The sequence below is a fragment of the Aedes aegypti genome, chromosome 2, assembly GCF_002204515.2.
Source record: "Aedes aegypti strain LVP_AGWG chromosome 2, AaegL5.0 Primary Assembly, whole genome shotgun sequence".
In the NCBI taxonomy this organism is placed as follows: domain Eukaryota; kingdom Metazoa; phylum Arthropoda; class Insecta; order Diptera; family Culicidae; genus Aedes; species Aedes aegypti.
Window position 1 is genome coordinate 254,674 of NC_035108.1, and position 20,893 is coordinate 275,566.

The 20,893-nt window shown below is 37.9% G+C and overlaps 2 protein-coding genes across 13 annotated transcripts in view; one reads left to right on the plus strand and one right to left on the minus strand.

Annotated features, from left to right (window-relative positions):
- Positions 1-279: 279 nt before the first annotated feature.
- LOC5566138 (golgin subfamily A member 6-like protein 22) overlaps positions 280-20,893 on the minus strand; it is a 165,230-nt gene continuing 144,616 nt past the window's right edge. For 2 of the 4 annotated variants that reach the window (XR_002499305.1, XM_001650447.2), the window contains one exon: positions 579-867. The gene's annotated coding sequence lies outside the window, so the exon portion shown is untranslated. Of the gene's footprint in view, positions 544-578; positions 868-20,893 lie in introns of those variants that run through there. The other 2 variants (XR_002499306.1, XR_002499307.1) reach the window with 2 other exon arrangements.
- Positions 477-20,893, plus strand: part of LOC5566136 (capon-like protein) — a 36,277-nt gene continuing 15,860 nt past the window's right edge. For 2 of the 9 annotated variants that reach the window (XM_021839677.1, XM_021839672.1), the window contains exons 1-5: positions 480-540; positions 2,403-2,749; positions 19,806-19,877; positions 19,956-20,051; positions 20,548-20,715. In XM_021839677.1, the coding sequence (XP_021695369.1) occupies positions 2,645-2,749; positions 19,806-19,877; positions 19,956-20,051; positions 20,548-20,715 (441 nt within the window). In that variant the 5' untranslated portion in view covers positions 480-540; positions 2,403-2,644. The other 7 variants (XM_021839673.1, XM_021839675.1, XM_021839674.1 and 4 more) reach the window with 7 other exon arrangements.

Consider the following 20,893-nt stretch of genomic DNA (forward strand, 5'->3'; position numbering starts at 1 on the left):
CCAGTTTTTCTAGCATTTTTCCGAAAAATTTTCTCACAGTGATTTTTTTGGATAATGTTTTTTTTTTGATAATTTAATAGACTGTTGAGCAAAGTTTCATTCACTTTAACTGTAAAACTTTCGTTCTGCACTGCATATTGAACGAGCTAAAAATTTTCAAAATTAGAGGTATACAGAAAAATTATTAAAATTCATAAGGAGTTTTATTCTTCTGATAAAAATTTCATACAAATCCAAGAACATTCGGCTCATACTTTTCGATAATAAAAATAATCCCAATAGAGAGGATAAATCGAATAATATTCAACTATTTTGAAGTGCCATATCTTGTATACCCTTTTAACGAATGCTCGAAGAAACATACTTTAACCGATGGCATTAAAAGTGCGATCTAATCATGATATTGAATGAATACACAGCAGCAAGCACCACAAACACAAATACTGAGAACATTGTCGATTCCATTCAAAGATATCCAGACAGTCAGTCAGTTGTTTGGTGTGTATCGGGCTAGATGGGTGTTGACCCATGAGTTTTGATGTACTGAAAAAGGAGATAAAATTTTGTACAATATTAAATTAAAATAGAACTACAATATATTTCAAGTATTCTGAAGACACGAAGAAGCGTAAAAAATCCAGCGGATGAAGAAATTGAACGCAGATTGTGTCTATGTGTACGCGCTCTACTTATGCCAAGAGAAGATAGTTGGAACGGTGTTGTAAATATGCATTAATGCTTACCTAGAAAGCAAAGTGACAAACAAGTGCAATATTTACCGTAAACCAACGCGTTAAAATCAGTATTGTGTGCTCGTATTCTTCCTACATCCGCGACATATACCAGTTTGTTTCAGTGTATCGTGTTCTGAAATGGCAGAAAGTAAAAGAAAAAAAAAAACGATTTTAGTTAAATAAACCGGAAGCTGTTTTATTCTACATTTTACATTGTGTGTTGTGAACAGTGAATGCTCGATCTGCATGATAGTTCCTATGTTATGACTCATTGACTCTGCTGAAGTTAGTCATCGACAGTCACTATCGTTCAGATGTGATTAATTCCTTAATTGTTTCACGATACAACAAAGGATGGTTTAACTTGCATAGCTTCGACATTAGGTTCAACATCACCGTGCGTGACTGATTTACTTCAATTGGGATACCCTCTCGATTGAGAGAATATATGTGTGACCGGCCCGGACAGCATTTTTATTCAAGTTTTGGATCGTTCTTCAAAATTTCCATCGTTACTGTTTCAAAAATAGATTTCATGTCTGGCATGTCCAATGAAAGCAAAACACTCTGCTATGACGAAAATATAAAGATTACCATTTGAAATTTGATTCGATTGGTAGTCTCCAAATTAAGTTGATACTGTTGCAAAATCAATCAAACAGAAAAGTATTTTTAGTATATTAATGATTGATTATCTTATTAATAACTTTTATTATTGATGTACAGAAACGAAATATGCGAAATAATGATAAGTAAAATATGATTTTAAGAGTTGCAAATGATCCCGAATCTTCAAATTTAACATAGCAAAGTGAGAATAAGCTCTTTGTGGCAAATAATAGTTTAATGTTAATCATCATACAACTCCACATTATTTAGATATTTAATTTATTTTAAAACAAAATCAAATTTTCGAATAATTGAACCAAGAAACGTTTTTTAAATGCTTGCCATTGAGTCTCGTTTTTGATTAGTAACTATTATGACATGTTTAATAATTTTAACTGCTATACTAAATTTAATCTATAGTTATAAAACTAGTGAAGTAATACAACAACCTGGACAACTAATTCATCGAATCACAAGTGTTAGTTGACCAGCATGAATTCTAACAAAGCATACACGACCACATGAACAGCTTTTACAGAGAGTGCCATGTGTTTTCCTTCATATTAACGTGCACATATGACAACAAAGATAAAAAATTAAGTTCTACTTCTTGTTATGCTTTTTTACATCGGAAAGCAACCGCGGAATTGAGAACCGGTTTATCCAGTTTTTACCAATAAAGGAACATGGAAGAGATGAATAAGGCATAAGAGCATAAACTTTTTCTTTTCTACTTTGCTTTCTACACCTGAACCGCGTGTGTGATGGACACAGTCGCCTTTATGTATGACCCAGCATGACCATGTTGAACGTTCTGGACAATGATCGAAGAAAATAAAGGAAAATCAGTTTTAAGATACGTTCAATTTCAGTTGATTTGTGCCGCACTCTAGACGGAGCACAGAAGTGGCTGTAAATCTCTCCCGTAGAAGGGTGGAAGAGAGAAACTTTGAAATTGTGTTATTTCATTTTGTGCTGCTTCCGTTGCTCTTTCGCCCTGTTTGGTGTTCTGTGTTACAGCATTATAATTATTCCCAAAAGTAATTGACCTTTGGTTAGTTCATCCTAAGTAGCACACGCGTTTAGAAAATACAGGAAATGTTTAACTATCGAAAAATCGATTCCTGTAAGAAGCAGTGAGTGTGTGATTAAAATCAAAAGGTTCAACAAAAAATGTTATTAAGAACGTTTATAAGCTGACCTAGTGCAAAGCAGTGTTACGTTGCAGAGAAAAGTGATTCAGCTCTTCTGCTATAAAACATAGTTCGGAAAAGAGCCATCTCAACACAAAAGCAAGCAAAATGCCTTCTCAACCTTACGATCTGGTGAAGGATGACCAAGACATTCGGGTGCCACTGTATCCAGAGCAAGCATTTTACGGAAATGGAATCACGTTTCAAGCAAGGGTAAGTTTTACTTCTGGGTAGAAAGCCTTGTTAGAACCACCTGAACGACTAAACTTGCATTTCAGCTGACCCTTAGTCAAACAAAACCAAAGTTGCTTTAATTTGTACTTCTATGTGTCAGTGTGCATTTAACTGGTTATTAGTACTTGCAAACGTCTATGGTGCGCGGAACTCTTTATAGACAGGAGCAGTAGTAAAACTGCATTGCAATAACATGAGTCATGTACCTTTATATTGGAGCCATTGGTAAAGCTTTTAACATCAAAGCCAAGTAATGTTACATCGATTGAAACTTATGTACTGATTAAAAATAATTTTACCAAGTGAATCCTATAAGGGCTTTGACTCAGTGATGTGCGTTACGACAGCTTCTTCATCTCTTATTTCTCAGAATTTGTCGTGTGTAAAGTTGAAGTAGCTATCTCTCCATGTTTGCATTTTCGTCTACGTTGCGTCTCCATCGTCATCATGCATTTTCAAGCGATGCTGCTGCTTTCTCTGTAAAGAGCAGGTGCATTTTATATAAATATATAAACCACAAAAAGAAGATACCGGCAAACACTGCAGAAGATGCAATTCACATATTCGCGAATACATAGGGAATTTAATAGAATTGCTTGAGCAAAAGACTGGTAAAACGAAGATCTACTTGAGAAGTTGAAGCTTTACATATTTTTTTATCTTTACAACATTCGTAAAATTTGCAAAAATGGTAAATCAGTGGGATTAATATTCATATAAACATTCTAAATAATTGAGAATAGAACATTCCTTCGAAGGCATTAAATACGTTCATATTATCAGTGCGTTAAGTGGCCTTCCTAAGCCGAGTGGTCAGAGTCCGTGGCTATAAAGCAAAGCCATGCTGAAGGTGTCTGTGTTCGATTCCCGATCGGTCCAGGATCTTTTCGTAATGGAAAATGTCCTTGACTTCAAAGAAAGACAAAGAAGAAAAATACTTAAGATTCACTCCGTCGCAAAGTTTTTCCTAAAAGCATGATTTTCCTGATACCGGCAAACACTGCAGAAGATGCAATTCACATATTCGCGAATACATAGGGAATTTAATAGAATTGCTTGAGCAAAAGACTGGTAAAACGAAGATCTACTTGAGAAGTTGAAGCTTTACATATTTTTTTATCTTTACAACATTCGTAAAATTTGCAAAAATGGTAAATCAGTGGGATTAATATTCATATAAACATTCTAAATAATTGAGAATAGAACATTCCTTCGAAGGCATTAAATACGTTCATATTATCAGTGCGTTAAGTGGCCTTCCTAAGCCGAGTGGTCAGAGTCCGTGGCTATAAAGCAAAGCCATGCTGAAGGTGTCTGTGTTCGATTCCCGATCGGTCCAGGATCTTTTCGTAATGGAAAATGTCCTTGACTTCAAAGAAAGACAAAGAAGAAAAATACTTAAGATTCACTCCGTCGCAAAGTTTTTCCTAAAAGCATGATTTTCCTGATACCGGCAAACACTGCAGAAGATGCAATTCACATATTCGCGAATACATAGGGAATTTAATAGAATTGCTTGAGCAAAAGACTGGTAAAACGAAGATCTACTTGAGAAGTTGAAGCTTTACATATTTTTTTATCTTTACAACATTCGTAAAATTTGCAAAAATGGTAAATCAGTGGGATTAATATTCATATAAACATTCTAAATAATTGAGAATAGAACATTCCTTCGAAGGCATTAAATACGTTCATATTATCAGTGCGTTAAGTGGCCTTCCTAAGCCGAGTGGTCAGAGTCCGTGGCTATAAAGCAAAGCCATGCTGAAGGTGTCTGTGTTCGATTCCCGATCGGTCCAGGATCTTTTCGTAATGGAAAAGATTCACTCCGTCGCAAAGTTTTTCCTAAAAGCATGATTTTCCTGTCACATTCAACCACGTTGGTAAGCTTCATGACCCGGAAATAGAAAAAAACATCCCTAGCACTCTCTCCGAAAGCTTCCATCAGATGAAGAGCAGCAGTTTAGTACGAAAAATGGTGACATTTTGAAAGAATGATAAATTCAAGAAATCATTATGTTCACATAATGTTCATTATGTGCGGACGTCATGCCATAAAGAAGAAAAAGATATTATCAGTGCGATTGCCGAACAAATTTAAAATGTAGGGGTAGTACTGGCACTCTTAATCTGCCCTAAGCTCCTTCCCAGCATTTGCTTTTATAAGCCTCTATTGCGTTCATCACACAGACGTTCCTAAGCAATGTTGCTCAAATGGTCACTCTAGCAGCAATCAGCCCTTACCGTAGTTTTGCAGTCTAGTAGTTCAGACTACTATTAAACTATGATAAGGCCTGAAATGCTACTAGAGTGGTTAAAGTGAAGAACGAAATAGTTTTATTAAAAGGTCCTCATTCCCCATTTCATTTCATCACTCACTATCGACACTTTTATTCATCACTATCACGATCACCGATTATCACTCAACAACTATCGTAATACACTTCAGATATACTTTCCATTATATCACTTTGCACTAAGTAATTAAAAGATATTCAATTTCATTTTTCATTATTTTTGTTGCTGTAGAGTCATTACTATTCAAACTACAATTTAGCACTACGATCAAGAAAATTACAGTAAAAAAAAAATCACTTCGAACCATTCTTCTGCTCTCGCTGTCATTATAAAAATCAACATGTGTGAAGAACTAGGCAATAGGCAATAGTGTTTATATTCAGAGAAATGATTGTAAAATGTATTTTGACCATTATTAAATTAATAGTCATTATTATTATACCGTCAACGTACCAGTATCCGCTCATGTTCCAGTAGCCCGCTCACGAGTTCAAAAAGTAAGGTAATTTGAGTAAATACACAAAAAAATGTCCACAGTATGATTCTATTCGTCCATTTTAAATTGTATAGCGGCTAAGGTTTTCAGATTTTCGTTGTGTAAACTTATCTTTTTTCAGTGTGAGCGGGCTACTGGAACATGAGCGGAAACTGGTGCACTGATGGTACATGTATTTTTCACAGAACTATCACAGTCACTGCCAATATCATTTTCAAATTTTCATCACCATAGATTTTATTATAGAATCACTATTAGCACCCTCACAATCATTAAATTTAACAACGACGAGTTCAACTCACAGTTCCACCAAACATCCATTCTTATGCTCATTATAAATCGATTGATCACACGTTGGCTTCGAAACTTAACCACCATTACTGATTAGTACAAAAGGATGCTGCAGCCCGTGTAAACGAACTGAAATATCAACAACCAGCACTGGTTTATAAGCAACTATTGAGCCCTGGCGGTCCCTCCGTTCGAAGAGAAGCTGAAAATACGCCGAAACATATTAACAGATCCTCCGCCTGAAAGCAGCCGTTTCATGATAAATCATGAACTGTTGGAGGTGTGCCAAAGTATTGGGAAGGTGATATTTTTCACAGACGGGTATTATTATGGTGCACCTTCTACTTTGGCATCGTCAAACCCTGTGATCGTGGCCAGGTAAATTTGAAATGTACTTTTTATGCTGATAATACATACTTAGCAAACAATAAATTGTAATGTTCACGTCATTAAAGCTGCGCATCAATTTCGTCTTAAATGCGTGGTATACAATTACAAATCTAAAACATATTGAACCAACCGGTGACTGATGCAAATCGATAGAACCGGTTTGAAAACTTGGCAAAAAAGTATGATTAAAACTTTGATTTAGCGAGATGGGATTTGAATCTTGCCCAAGTAACACAGCGTGTTATATATGAATAAATAATTCAAGTTTTGAACATATTTCGTTGTTTTTTTCCAGTATTATTTAATTTATATCTAACACTTATAAAGCTAAAACAGCGCAAAAAATGGCGTCTTATATAACATCTTATAGGTTTGACAACTATGCATAATCATCTACAATTGATTATCACCTACAATAAACAAATTCTCAACATGATCCAGTGAAAAAGGATCGCGTCCGATACCTATCGGCCATCTCAACACGATGAAGGAAATAAGATCAATTTACCACATGTTTTGTGTTTTTACACAAAATGGGCCTCTTGGCATTTATGTCGATCGAATCCAATTACCTACGTTTTGAGCAGAATAATAGATTTGGGGTTGATGAATCTGATGCCGTTCTCAGAAATTTCCCAGCAACGTCAGCTATAGGTCGTTGTATTATACATTGTATTATACATTGGTTTTATTGATGGTTACATAAAATTTTAAGCATATTTTATCAAACTTTTTTGTGATCTTATCCACCCATGCTGGGTGGTTTTGCATGCTGCAAATAGGACTAAAACTTTCATTTTAGATATAACACGATTAAATTTAGATATATAGGGACCATCGAGATAGGGAGAGATCGAGACAAAGAACAAATTTTTGATGAATACTAGATTGAAAAACACTCCGTTGCCAAGAAAGTAATAAACAAACAGATGCCAGTTTGCGCTCCTAATTTGTTTTGAATCCTAAAACTTTGGTCTAGTAACCTTCGATATTGGTCATATCGACATACGGAGAGAAAACTGGGTACAAACAATCAACAGAAACACATCGAGATAAGGAGGATATCGAGATATGGAAAGAGAAAATGTATGCAGACTGAAGGGACTTATGAAATCATCGACATAGGGAGAGATATCGAGATGTAGAACATCGAGATGTGGAGAGTCGACTGTAATTCATTTTAGATATAACACGATTAAACTAAGATAAGATATAATTGCACGATTAAATTTAGATTGAACCGAATCTTTTAACATGCTTACAAACTTCATACAAAATTCTTCGTTTCAAACTTTGACTTCGCATTATTTGTGAAAAATCTTTCCGCGTTTGGTGTTCCCGCATTTGATATTTGCATTTCAAACGCACACAGCAATATATGGTAAAATACAATACTTTTCTAAACCGTCTAGAAATAACTTTTCTGCAACGAAAGTATTATAAACTTTGATAAGTATTGTTCTACACATAAAGTTTGAGTTCTGTGGCAAATTAAGTAAATAAATTGCCTTACAAGCTGGCGAACTTGCATGTAAGTTGGCTGAAATAGTCAATTTTGAACAGCCAATATCTCAAAAACTAGACGTGCTATGATATTTTTGTAAACGGCAATGGATTTAGCAACTATAAATTATGTGAACAGCGTATTTTTTTGTGCTTGAGACAAAAACGTGTTCCAGTGTTATGGCATTAAAATACGTAAATGTTAATTTGCAGGTTTTCATATGAATAAATAACGCCTTCAATAGCTTTTTGTTATCGCGAAAATAAAGTCAAGCCATGCTGTATGCGTCTGGGTTCATTTCCTGTACCATCTAGGATCTCTTTGGGTTTTTCAATTTGACTTCACTGTCATCGAAGGATGGAAGGAAAGTTATTAAGGGCCGATTTCTTCACCACCGCTTAGGCCTAGGGGTAAGTGTAGTTTACAGTTTACAGTCATGGTGAAGAAATCGGCCCTTAGACATTCATTGTTACTAGAGACCTTTGCATCTCCACAGTTGTCATGGAAGGATATTAGGTTAGTGGGATCTGGGAGTCACCTGCAATTCCATAATTATAATTACTTCATGACGTCTCCTTCGTATCGCTCGCCCCCACTGGAGCAGGCATCGCAATCAAAGGACTAAACACTACTAAATTTTTGCTTATCTGAATTCTCTGTTTTGCCTTATTTTTCAATATACACTGCTGAACAAGTTTTTGTCTGAAGCTCCAAAATATTGCTATTTTAGGGTCACTTAATCTATAGCCGTTTTCGGAAATCTCATAGCACGTCTGGTTTTTGAAATATTGGTTGCTGAAAATACTAATTTACTTATTTTTGTCGATTTCAGTCAGAGAAGGGATCGAATCCCACCCCTGAGACAGGGGACGTCTCCTTTGGGAGGGAAAGTAAACTTATTGGTCCTGAGATGAACAAACCTAGGGTTAAAAATCTTGTTGATAAAGACAAAAAAAAGATCTACTTGTCAGACTGCACCACCTGTTTTTGTTTGGAGACTATTGCGTACTTACAAAGGCAAAAATTACCAATTTTCAAAGAAAACTTTCAAGCCATTAATGTGGAGCTGCTATTGAACACCAAGCTGCGCCAAAAAAAAAGAGGAAGCATTGGAAAAGATATGCCATTCACCGTCTATTTACAGCATTGCATAATGTGTAATTTTGCCAAAAAATCTTTATTTTTATATTTTGCATAACTTTTTGCGTTAGACGTTCTTCAAAGAAAACAAAAAAATAAATGTGATAAAAGTGTCTTGATTCCAAACATTTAGACAGCTATCAACCGCTCATCCTAAGATTGAGCCCTTTATTGCTCTTGTTGGAATAAATTCTCTTCTTGGTTGCTTTCCTTGAGCTATACCTAATTAGACAATATTGGCAAGAAGCATTTTTCGGTCTGCCTTAATCAAATCATTGATAAACTCATGTTCACCTCCTTAGCAATCATGAAATGATTTTTTCTTTGGAATATATAACACATTTACAGTTGACTCTCCATAACTCGATATTCAAAGGACCATAGACTTACAGATTTATCGATTTATAGAATATACCGACACAATAAATTCCAAAATCAAAGAAACAAATTTCTGTAGTTCTGTAAGAATGCAATATGATTTCGTTGATAGTATTTTGAGAACCATCAATCAAAAACTTTTTTCGGAATGCTCAAAAACCTCGTTATTTTTACTGACAATCAATATTTTTTTTTATTTTCAACGTTTTTTACAACATGGAAGTATTGATACATCTCCTAACAAGAATAAGTCCAAATTTTCCCGATTTTTAAATAAATATTTTAATGCAATCGTGTCACCGACTAGTATATCTATCGAGTTATAGAAATATCGACTTGATGATAGAACGATTTATGGACATTTGAAGGGACCGAAAAATCCATCGAGTTATAAAATAGGTATATTAAATTACTGAATATAGAATTGTGAAGAGTCGATAGTACCGTAATCCGGGGGCAAAGTGATCACTTTTTTACAACTTTTTGTTGTGTTATCCTTCGGAATGCAAATATTGTCAAATAAATTTCTACTAAATTTGGGTCTCTTGAATCTGAAAATGATGTCAAAATTCTTACAACTGGGGTATTTGATCATTTTATTGCAAAATTAAACTTTGAAACTCTGCTCAATACGCCTAAATGTACGCAATTTCCCTTGAATTAAGCACATTATTTGAGAATACACGGTACTTACTTGATACTTGATGGGCTACAATTCGCTACGATGAATCTGCACCGAATGGATGAGTCTTCTCCACTGGGCTCGGTCCTGGGCCAATCGCTTCCAGTCGCCCTGAACGTTAAGTGCCCTTAAGTCCTCCTCAACCGCAAAAAAAAACATCGTGTGCGCGGCCTACCACGAAGTCGGCGGCCTTGTCCGGGTTCTCTGTTGAATATTATCTTTGCTTGTCGTTCTTCCGGCATACGGGCAACGTGACCAGCCCAGACCAGAGTCTCCCTCTTGAAAAGGCACGAACGCCTCTTCCACTGCCCGACGGTCAATATCATCCGCAAAGCCAAGGAGCATATGAGAACGTGTGATAATGGTACCGCTTCTCTGCACACCGGCTCTCATGATAGCACCTTCGAGCGCTATGTTAAACAGCAAGTTAGAAAGAGCGTCACCCTGTTTCAATCCATCTAAGGTTACGAAAAATGACGAAATCTCGTCCACCACCCGCACACTTGATTTCGATCCATCAAGCGTTGCAGTCAGTCTAATCAGCTTCGCCGGAAAGCCATGTTCGGACATAATTCTGCCATAACTCGTTTCTCTTCACTGAATCGTACGCTGCTTTGAAATCTACAAACAGATGATGGGTCTGCAAGTTGTACTCCCGGAATTTATCTAGGATTTGACGCAGGGTAAACATTTGATCCGTCGTTGAACGGCCCTCTCGAAAACCAGCTTGGTATTCACCGACAAAGAACTCCTCGTACGGTCTCAATCTGTTGAACAGAATTCCAGACATGATTTTGTACGCCGAATTAAGGAGTGTTATCCCTCGGTAATTGGCGCACTCCAGTCGATGCCCTTTCTTGTACAAAGGGGAAATGAGACTTTCCAACCAACTAGTAGGCATTTGTTCTTCCTCCCATGATACGGTGAAGGAGTTCGTGCAGCTGCTCACTTCCGTGTTTGAGAAGTTCGGCCGGGAGCTCGTCCTTCCCAGCAGCCTTGTTGTTCTTCAGCCCATTGATAGCTTTCTTTACCTCATCTAGCGTTGGAGGTTCCACAACCTGTCCATCGTCATCGATTTGAATTCTGCTACCAGATCCACTTCCGTTATCTCCGTTCAACAATGACTCGAAGTACTCTTTCCACCTGGCGGCCACCATTGTTTTATCCGTCAGCAAGTTTCCTTCGCGGTCGTTGCACATGGCGGGAGACGGCGCTGTTTTTCTCCGCACACCATTTACGGACTCGTAGAACCGTCGCATGTTGTTCTGTTCCATAGCTTCTTGCGGCTGAGCAATTACTGCCTCTTCATGCTCCTTTTTCTTTCTGCGATGGATCCGTTTTTCGGCTGTCCTTGCTTCCTTGTACCGCTCTCTGCTCTGACGGGTACCAGACACCAGCATCCGGCTTCTAGCCAAGTTCTTCTCGTTCGTCATTCTCTGGCACTCCTCGTCGAACCAACAGTTCCTTGGTCTTCGTTGAGCAGTACCTACCACTTCTCGCGCTACTGTGTTCACCGCTCCGTGGACTAACTCCTACAGATCGCTGAGGTTGACGCTTTCGTCGATTTCGCTAATCCGCTCGTCGAGCTTTTGATGGTAGTCCGCTGCTACACCATCTGCTGACAGGCGTTGGATGTTGAAACGCAACGATTGTCGATGTCTAGAACTCGAAACGGTTGATGATTGCGCTCGAATTTTGCTTACAACGAGATAGTGGTCTGAGTCGATATTGGGACCCCTGAAAGTTCTAACATCGATGACATCGGAAAAATGTCGGCCGTCTACCAGAACATGGTCGGTCGATTTGGTTGCAAAGTTCGCCATTTGGGTGTTGCCAGTTGTGGTTGCGGATATCCTTGCGTGCAAAGTAGGTGCTACTGATGGCCATCCCCCTGGTGGCAGCAAAGTTCACTAAACGTAGGCCGTTGTCGTTGGTAACAGAGTGAAGGCTCTCTTTACCAATGATAGGGCGGAAGAAGTCGTCTTTTCCGACCTGCGCATTAGCGTCGCCGATGACAATTTTCACGTCGTGTTTTGGGCATTCTCCATATGTCTTGTAGAGACATTCGTAAAACGCGTCCTTCACGTCATCGGGTTTGTCGTTAGTCAGTGCATAGACGTTGATCAGGCTATAGTTGAAGAACTTGCCCCGAATCCTCAATACGCAGATCCGCTCGTTGATCGGCCTCCACCTAATAACGCGCTTCATCTGCTTCCCGATCACTATGAAACCGACTCCGTGTTCAGCTTTATCGCCACCGCTGTAGTAGATGTTGTATTTGAATGCGGTGTTAGCGGGGTCTACCGCTCTGAATTCACGTTCTCCAGATCTTAACCAACGCACTTCCTGAATAGCAGCCACGCACACGCCAACTTTTCGCAATTCACGAGCCAAAAGGCTCACTCGTCCAGGTTCATTTAACACGGTGCTCCAATTACCGTTATTATCAAATAAAATATACCATTCAAACGGCAGTCAGCAGTTGATTCCTTACGTTGTTCTGCACCTCTGGGCCGATTTTGAAAAAAATCCTTAGACAGAATTTTGAGTTACGCCCTTTTGAAGTTTATATGATAGAAATCACTTAAAATATGCCATTTTTACTTGTTTAAACAAAGAGATTATACCAAAAAATGTAGTTTTGATTTTTTATCTGGTTTTAGATATTGAAAAATATTTTAATAAAATAAAATATTTAATATTTTAATATTTTACAGACATTTGAAAAGGGCCAATGCTATGTTTAGTTATTACTTATCAACCAATACACGAAAAATTATATCTAACAATCTAACGTCTGATAGTGATTTTAGGAAATTGTCCAAAGCATTCAAATATGAATGAATAATTCTTGGACAGGATATGCAGATACGCCCTTTTGAAGTGTATGGAATGAAAATTGCATGGTGAATTCCGCTTCATCTATAATCAACAGTTAGGTGCATACATCATCATTACACCTCTGCGATTGTTCTTATTTCATTCAATTTAGCAAGTCGCACAAAATTTACACGTACACATATTGTCTAGATTGACATTATAAAAGGGCCAAAGTATAATTGAAATATATACACATCAATATAGCTGAACATCATAACATAGAACATAATTCTATGTTCAATATTCTATTCAATTCTATATAATTCTTTTCTATTCTAATCTGTTCTATTCTATTCAATTCTACTCTACTTAAATTTATTCTATTCTGATCCACCCTACTTGTTCTTATACATATTTTTACAAATGCCAATGTTGTAATCAACAACGCGCAAAAGAATTGAACGATACACTTTCGATGTTTGTTCGACTTTATAGCGCTGACAGGTCTGTGAAACAGCGCTATGCACAGACTCCGACGCCAGCTCATTATGTCAGCCTCGACCAGTTGCATTGCAGAAGTCTTTTACATTAAACATGGTGGTATGATATTTCGAAGATTTTGTCAGACTCTGCTCTTCCCAGCTCTCGACAAATTTGTTCAAATTACCTTTAAAACGAGGATCCAGCTCAAATGAAAAGCATTTAATACAAAATGCTTAAGTTCCTTAAAATACATAAAAACTATCATATATAAGTTGAAACCCTTATTTGGACTTACTGTGAAATAATAATTCAAATCTTCATTTTTATGGATCATATGAGAAGCACGCATTAGGAGTCAGAATCTGTGCATAGCAATTTTTACAGAGCTGGGAGCGCTAAAAAGCCGTACAAATATCGAAAGAGTACCGTTCAAATCTTTTGCGCGCAGTTGTTAATTTTTACAGTGTCCATTTGTAAAAATATGTATAAGAACAAGTAGGGTTGATCAGAGTAGAATAAATTTAAGTAGAGTATAATTGAATAGAATAGAACAAATACGAATTGAAGTATGTATGTATGAATATATAATATAGATAAAGATAAGTGATGTTCGAGTTTTTCGGTCAACTTTGATACAGTCATTATTCAGCTATATTGAAATGTGTATATTTCAATTATACTTTGGTCCTTTTTCAATGTCAGTATAGACAACATGTGTACGTGTAAATTTGGAATCGTTCAAATATTACGTAACGAGGAGGTTCGGAAGTGTTACGGTTCATACATTTTCCATACAAAAGCTGTAACGTGGGGCGAGAAAGGGGGTCTCAAATTGGAAAATTGTGCGTTACATTTGAATACAATTTGAATCATTACTTCTATGCAACTTGCTAAATTGAATGAAATAAGAACAACCGCAAAAGTGTAATGACTATGTATGCATCTAGCTAACCGTTGATTACAGATGGAGCAGAATCCACCATATCCCATATTCCATATTCTTTCCATACATTTCAAAAGGGCGTATCTGCATATCCTGTCCAAGAATTTTTCATACAAATTTGAATGCTTTGGACAATTTCCTAAAATCACTATCAGGCGTTAGATTGTTAGATAAAATTGTTCGTGTATTGGTTGATAAGAAATAACTAAACATAGCATTGGCCCTTTTCAAATGTCGGTCTAGATTTTTTTTTATGAAAATATTTTTCAATATCTAAAACCATATAAAAAATTGAAACCACAAAATTTTATTATAATTTCTTTGTTAAAACTAGTTAAAGTGGCATATTTCGTGTGATTTCTATCATATAAACTTCAAAAGGGCGTAACTCAAAATTCTGACTAAGGATTTTTTCAAAAATCGGCCCAGAGGTGCAGAACAACGTCAGGAATCAACTGCTGACTGCCATTTGAATGGTATATTTTATTTGATAATAACGGTAATTGGAGCACCGTGTTTAAGGTCCTGACGTTCTAGGTACCGAGTTTCCAATCATAGTCCTTATTTCGTTGCCAGGTCGGTTGCCGAAAAAAACGTTCGTTTCTTCGACCTGGGGACGGACCTGGTGTAGTGGTTAGAACACACGCCTCTCACGCCGAGGACCTGGGATCGAATCCCATCCCCGAGATAGTCACTAAAAATTCAGCGACGACTTCCTTCGGAAGGGAAGTAAAGCCGTTGGTCCCGAGATGAACTAGCCCAGGGCTAAAAATCTCGTTAATAAAGATAGAAAAAAAATTCTTTCTCCTTTTTTCGTGATGGATAATAAATTCGGTATGCTACCTTACCGGGGTCGCGCTACCTACATCACGTTGATGGGACTGCCATCTTAGGTGTAGCTGACGTGATACAGCATTTCATACTCAGCCGCTAGATGCCAGAACAGACGCTGTTTGAGCCGCACCTCCTGGTTTACAGACGCTCAGAACGTACCTCAGAACAGTGGCCAGGCTGCACTACCAGCTAAGTACGCAACCCTTAGCTGGCGGTCTTTGTCATCATTTGACCCGTGGAAGCGCGAGGTAGGAACTTGTGAGGACCAGAGCTGTGTTGGTCGCTCCTTCCTGATTGTCGATTCACCATTTTCCCTGAGAATACACGGATGTATGAGCAAAAAAAAAACTATACTTGCTATGCTGCATAAAAAAATAATGTGTCCAGTAGTTCATACTTAAGCTTACATAACATTTTAAACACTCGAAGTTGACATGTAGGCAAAGCACCTGTGGATTGTTTAGCACCGACATTTCCAACTGCATTGCTTCAAATACTGTGAATATTTTTATGCAAAACTGACTATAATGAAAATTGAATAGTCTAAAATCATCATTAGACATCTATAAACTAGAAAACATGGAATGTCTATGGTTCCAACAAAACCTTCAGCATCCTTGGGAGGAAATGTTTTTTGATCCCGACCTGATCAAATTCGCCCCAGTGATCAATTTTGGTAACTTTTAATGCGAAAATTTGTTCAATTATTTAAAAAAAATAACTCATTGAGCAATAAATGGCGTCCTTGCGGTACAACCTTCAATTATGGCCTACTTCGCCTTTGGACGGCTGTTGAAAGATCGTTGGAATATATGGCTCTGCTCTGTTTTGATTGTTTTTAATGGGCTTTTGATTTTTACTGTTTAGGGGCTGTCCATTTATTACCTAAGACATTTTTCGGGGGTTTTCAACCCCCATGGTAAGATTTTTTGTATGAAAATTAAAAATAATTTGTATGGCACGTGAGAAATCTCAGAAACTGATACTACACGTGCACTAACACAAGCAAACTTGCTGACTGCAAAAATCAAATCATCTTAAAGTTGTTTTCTGTCGATAAAAAATCCATTGTATCTCTGCCTAAAATCGAATACTATTAGTTTTTTCAACATATGGTGAACATTTCAGTTCTAATTGTATGAATCACAATAAAAAAAATGTAATTTTTGTAAATAAATACAAATATATTGGTCATGGTACACTTACCCGCACTTTTCAATGGGATGGGGTAAGTGGACCAACTATTGTTATCAAATATTGTCAGACTACTTACGCGGATTTGAATAAGCTTTAGTGTCATCAAGTGTTGTTTTCCTTTTACATTTTTCATTCCTAGCTTGAATTTGCCAAAATGACCTGAGAAAATGTCAATTGATCCACCTAAAAGTGTTGTACAGTATTTCTAGTACAAAAAATAAATAAAAATTAAAAAATTAAAACAAAATTTATCGTGGTTTTTCTAAGCTGAAATGCAAAAGAGCAAAATATACAAATTCTCCAGCTGAAAGCATATTATCGTACGTTTTTGACCATATCGATTGTTCTAGACAAATGATATTAATATTTCCATAAATAGAATTAAAAGATTTCAGTATGTTAAACAAAAATAAATGTAATTAATATTTTTAAACTACAAGTGTCTTTCGAAAATATCGTTAGGAATAATCCTCAATTATTTTGTATAACTCAGGTGTGATGAATTTTCTCCAAAATATTCTAGTTACAGTGTTTGTTTTTGTTCGAATAAGTGTAAAGATTGTTTTATATTTTAAAGCTATCAAAATATATAACATAGCACTTATAACAAGAATGACAGTAATATCATTCTTACTACACAAGATTACATCACATTTGTTTTGAGAATATAGTTTTTTTTTATAGGTTATCCACTTACCCCACCATGGTGGGGCAAGTGGATCATTTGGCGAAAATTTTCAAGTCCCTCATGCTCAATACATGAAAATCAGAAAATTCAAAATAATTGACAATTTGAAGTATAATTGTTATCCACAGAAAAAAGTTTGAATTACATTATCAACGTTAGCTGTAAATAAAAATGAAGTTGACTATTGATTTTTCTGTATCCATTTACCCCACGGTACCTTACCCGCTAGTTACAGAATACAACACTGATTTCAAGTATACGCAGAAATTGTTGATTTTGCTTCCACAAACCCTTTTTTTAATCGGCTTTCGGGCATGTCAGGAGTTAATCATCAATGTTAACTTCCTTTTCCCGATCAGCCTAGATAGCCGTGTAGTGTCGGTAGCGGTTGTTTCAATTGGCTAAGAATTAACACTACGGACTGCCTGTTCCGGTGGTAAAAGGTGACCCCTAATTCATGCGGCTTTAAGCTTACCGTGCCTAAGAATGATTGGTTAGGGGGGTCTAAAAAAAACCTAACCGCAAAGGGGGCCTGTGGAGTACCAGGGCGCCCTCTACAGTAAGGAGCCCTTCCTGTGCTACCCGGAGCAATGGTTCAGGTGACCTTGTGTTTCTCAGAGATAATCGGCTGCCCTTCTTCAGTCTCATACCTGAGGCTGAATAAGGGTGAGATTGTAAGGATGTTGTAATTTAGTTTAAATTTTCACCCTTATGGCTTCGCATTATGCGTTTTTTTTCGTTGGCGCAGCAGGGACGAAACGGACCCCCCCCAGGACCTCTGCGAGTTGGAGAGTAGAGATGGTCGGGTTTCACATTTTTCAAACCCGAACCCGACCCGTACCCGACTTATTTTATTTCTTCAAACCCGGACCCGACCCGAACCCGAGACAATAATTGAAAAGCGAACCCGGACCCGACCCGAACCCGAAAAATTTTCGCTGTGTAAACCCGAACCCGACCCGAAACCCGAAAAAATTTTGTAAGAAAACCCCGAATAAAACCCGAGTTTGAAAAGATGGTAAATTCATCGTTTCTGATGCATAGGGAAGCTTTTAGGTTGTTACTCTGTTCAAAATTCTCACCAAACCCGACCTAAACCCGACTCAAACCCGACTTTTTGTAAGCCCGAACCCGACCCGTACCCGATAATTTTGTAGCTTTCAAACCCAACCCGAACCCGAACCCGAAAAATTTCAAATTTTCAAACCCGAACCCGACCCGAACCCGTCGGGTTCGGGTTCGGGTCGGGTTTCGGGTTTGAAAACCCGAGACCCGACCATCTCTATTGGAGAGTTGCCCAGGATGTGGTGAAGTTCGCAGTTGGCTCTGATGAACCTTCATAAAAACCACAGAAATCCGAATGCAACTCTGTCACAGCGACCGGTGCCACTTAAAGTACCAAAGCACCCTAGCCCAAACTAACAGGAGTGCCAACCGGCACATCAGGATTGATGCCAGTGAGATCCTGATTATGGCATACTTACTGGTCGCGATACAAACGGACAAGGCATGGAACTACGAGTAGGAGTGCTTCGAGCACATTGGGACCAACGCCAGTACGGGCCCACTTTGGGACCAACGCCAGTACGGGCCCAATTATGTATACTGGCAGCGCACGACTAAGGACAAGCTACGGTATATGTACTAGATAATATGCTTTGAGGCTGACAGCGGCGGCATTAGTAGGGTCGGGTGACACTGGCCCGAAACAGCGAGTGGGTTAATGGCGCAGGCTGCCCCCGTCCCGTAAAACCGTGGCAGGCTCTAGAGTACGTTCCAAATCCGTCGCCTGGTTGTTCCAACTCAGATCCCATTACCTGACCTGCGCCGATCCGGCTCTGAACATAGTACCTACCCCATAAAGGACTATGTCAACCCTAGCATGGCCTCCCTGCTTGCATAGATAACCATGGAATCATAAAGGCGACTATTCCAGCGAAGATGGATAGTGGCTCTTAGGAGGACCCATAAGAGATGATCAACCAAAACAAACAACTAGCGGAATGTGAAGGAGAGGCTTCTGGACCTATCAATAACCGGCAAAGGTACCCGCCAAGGAAGGAGGCGACCATTTTTTTCGAAAACAGTGTGGGCAAAAGTCTAGATACTGTGACGACGGCAGGCACTGGCCGCTCCAGTGCAACATGTTTGGTGACCGATGGCCCGGGACTTATCGAGGCCATGGACCGCAATAGGGAGTACCTCCCTAAAATGTAGGTAGCTGCTGACCAACTTGATGTCATCATCGAGTTTGTTAATGGACCCCGGGAGGGTCCATAATAGGCATTCGGACAACAGTTTTCCAACTGCATATTTAACTGGAAAAATCGAATGATTTTGTATGTTTTATAGGCGTACCATGATGTAAAGACATTGAACTTGTTGTTAAACTCCACAAAACGTATATCCGTCTAAGATATCATTGCGGTATAGCGCCGAGAATGAATTTCAGCTACTAAGGGGCCCATTACTAGCATTGAAACCCTAGTAGCGGGATGTAGCTTCTGCAGTTTAATGATTATGATTGATAATACATTGCAGTGATGAATTAGCCGTAAGCGGTCAAAATCATTATTGAGGTAATCAGCTGGTGGAGATATCGCAGAATTCTAGTAGAAGATCGATTAATATTATGTGATAAGTCGACATACTCATTTATTCCACCTTGGCTGTCCATTAATTACGTGAAACTAATTTTACAATTTTTCAATCCCCTCCCCACACATCTCATAGTAAGATTTTTTGTATGAAATTTGCATATGAGTAGTATGGCGAACGTTAAGTTCCGAGCCCCTTCCTCCTAGAAATCACTGCGTAATTAATGGGCAACCCCGTATAAGCCAAAGCGTAATCGTACTCATGTACCTTCTTATTTTCGATTATAATTTCAGTTAATAGGCTGGCAAATCGTTCCACGTCCCAGCAGTCGAACGGAAATCGTCCAAGCTATGCGGAGAATTCGAGTAAGTATTTCAAAATTAAGATTGCAATTTGAACAATTTTATGAGTAATTTTGGAAATTTTGTTTCTTTTGTCTACAGTATGAATACAAAACACAAAATGCAAAGAAAAAGAAAGTTTCTTTCTATATCTCAGTGGATGGAGTGAGGGTTTGTTTAAAGCGAAAAAGGCGAAAGGTATGTTCAGTTTTGTAAAGAGTAAATAAAATCGATTTTGGGGACGGACCTGGTGTAGTGGTTAGAACACACGCCTCTCACGCCAAGGACCTGGGATCGAATCCCATCCCCGAGATAGTCACTAAAAATTTTTCAGTGACGACTTCCTTCGGAAGGGAAGTAAAGCCGTTGGTCCCGAGATGAACTAGCCCAGGGCTAAAAATCTCGTTAATAAAGATAAAAAAAAAAAAAAAAAAAAAATAAAATCGATTCTGTGTGCATTAGAAGAAACAGTGCTTTCCGTCATCGTAATCATCGTCATCATTGAAACTTCAACAGCAGTTTTTCTGTTCAAAACTGATTTTTTTTTTGACGAAAATGAACACATTTTTATGTAAACTTTTATGATTTTGAACGAAAAAACTGCTTTTGAAAAATCTCAAATTTATGACGGATCCTGCCGCATTAATGTACCTTAAATGTTATATTGTTGCTCTTTTCAATCATTCTATTACAGAGAAAACACCAGTGGAATGACCCACCAGAAATGGAAATTTTAAGCCATCCAATTTATCGAATTTTCTACGTATCTCACGATAGTAATGATTTGAAGATATTCAGTTACATTGCGAGAGATGGTAGCAGCGATGTATTCAAATGTTGTGTATTCAAAACAAATAAAAAGGTAATGGACATAGATTAAACAGTAAGCGAGCGCTCTTCTATCTACATATAAATTATATAAGACTAGTATTGAGTTTTATGCATACACTCCCAAGCAAAACTTTAAAAAGGATACATAAGTGTTTTGTTCATAACTCAGGTATTACACATCTAATTGAAACTTCCTGTGGTACATTCAA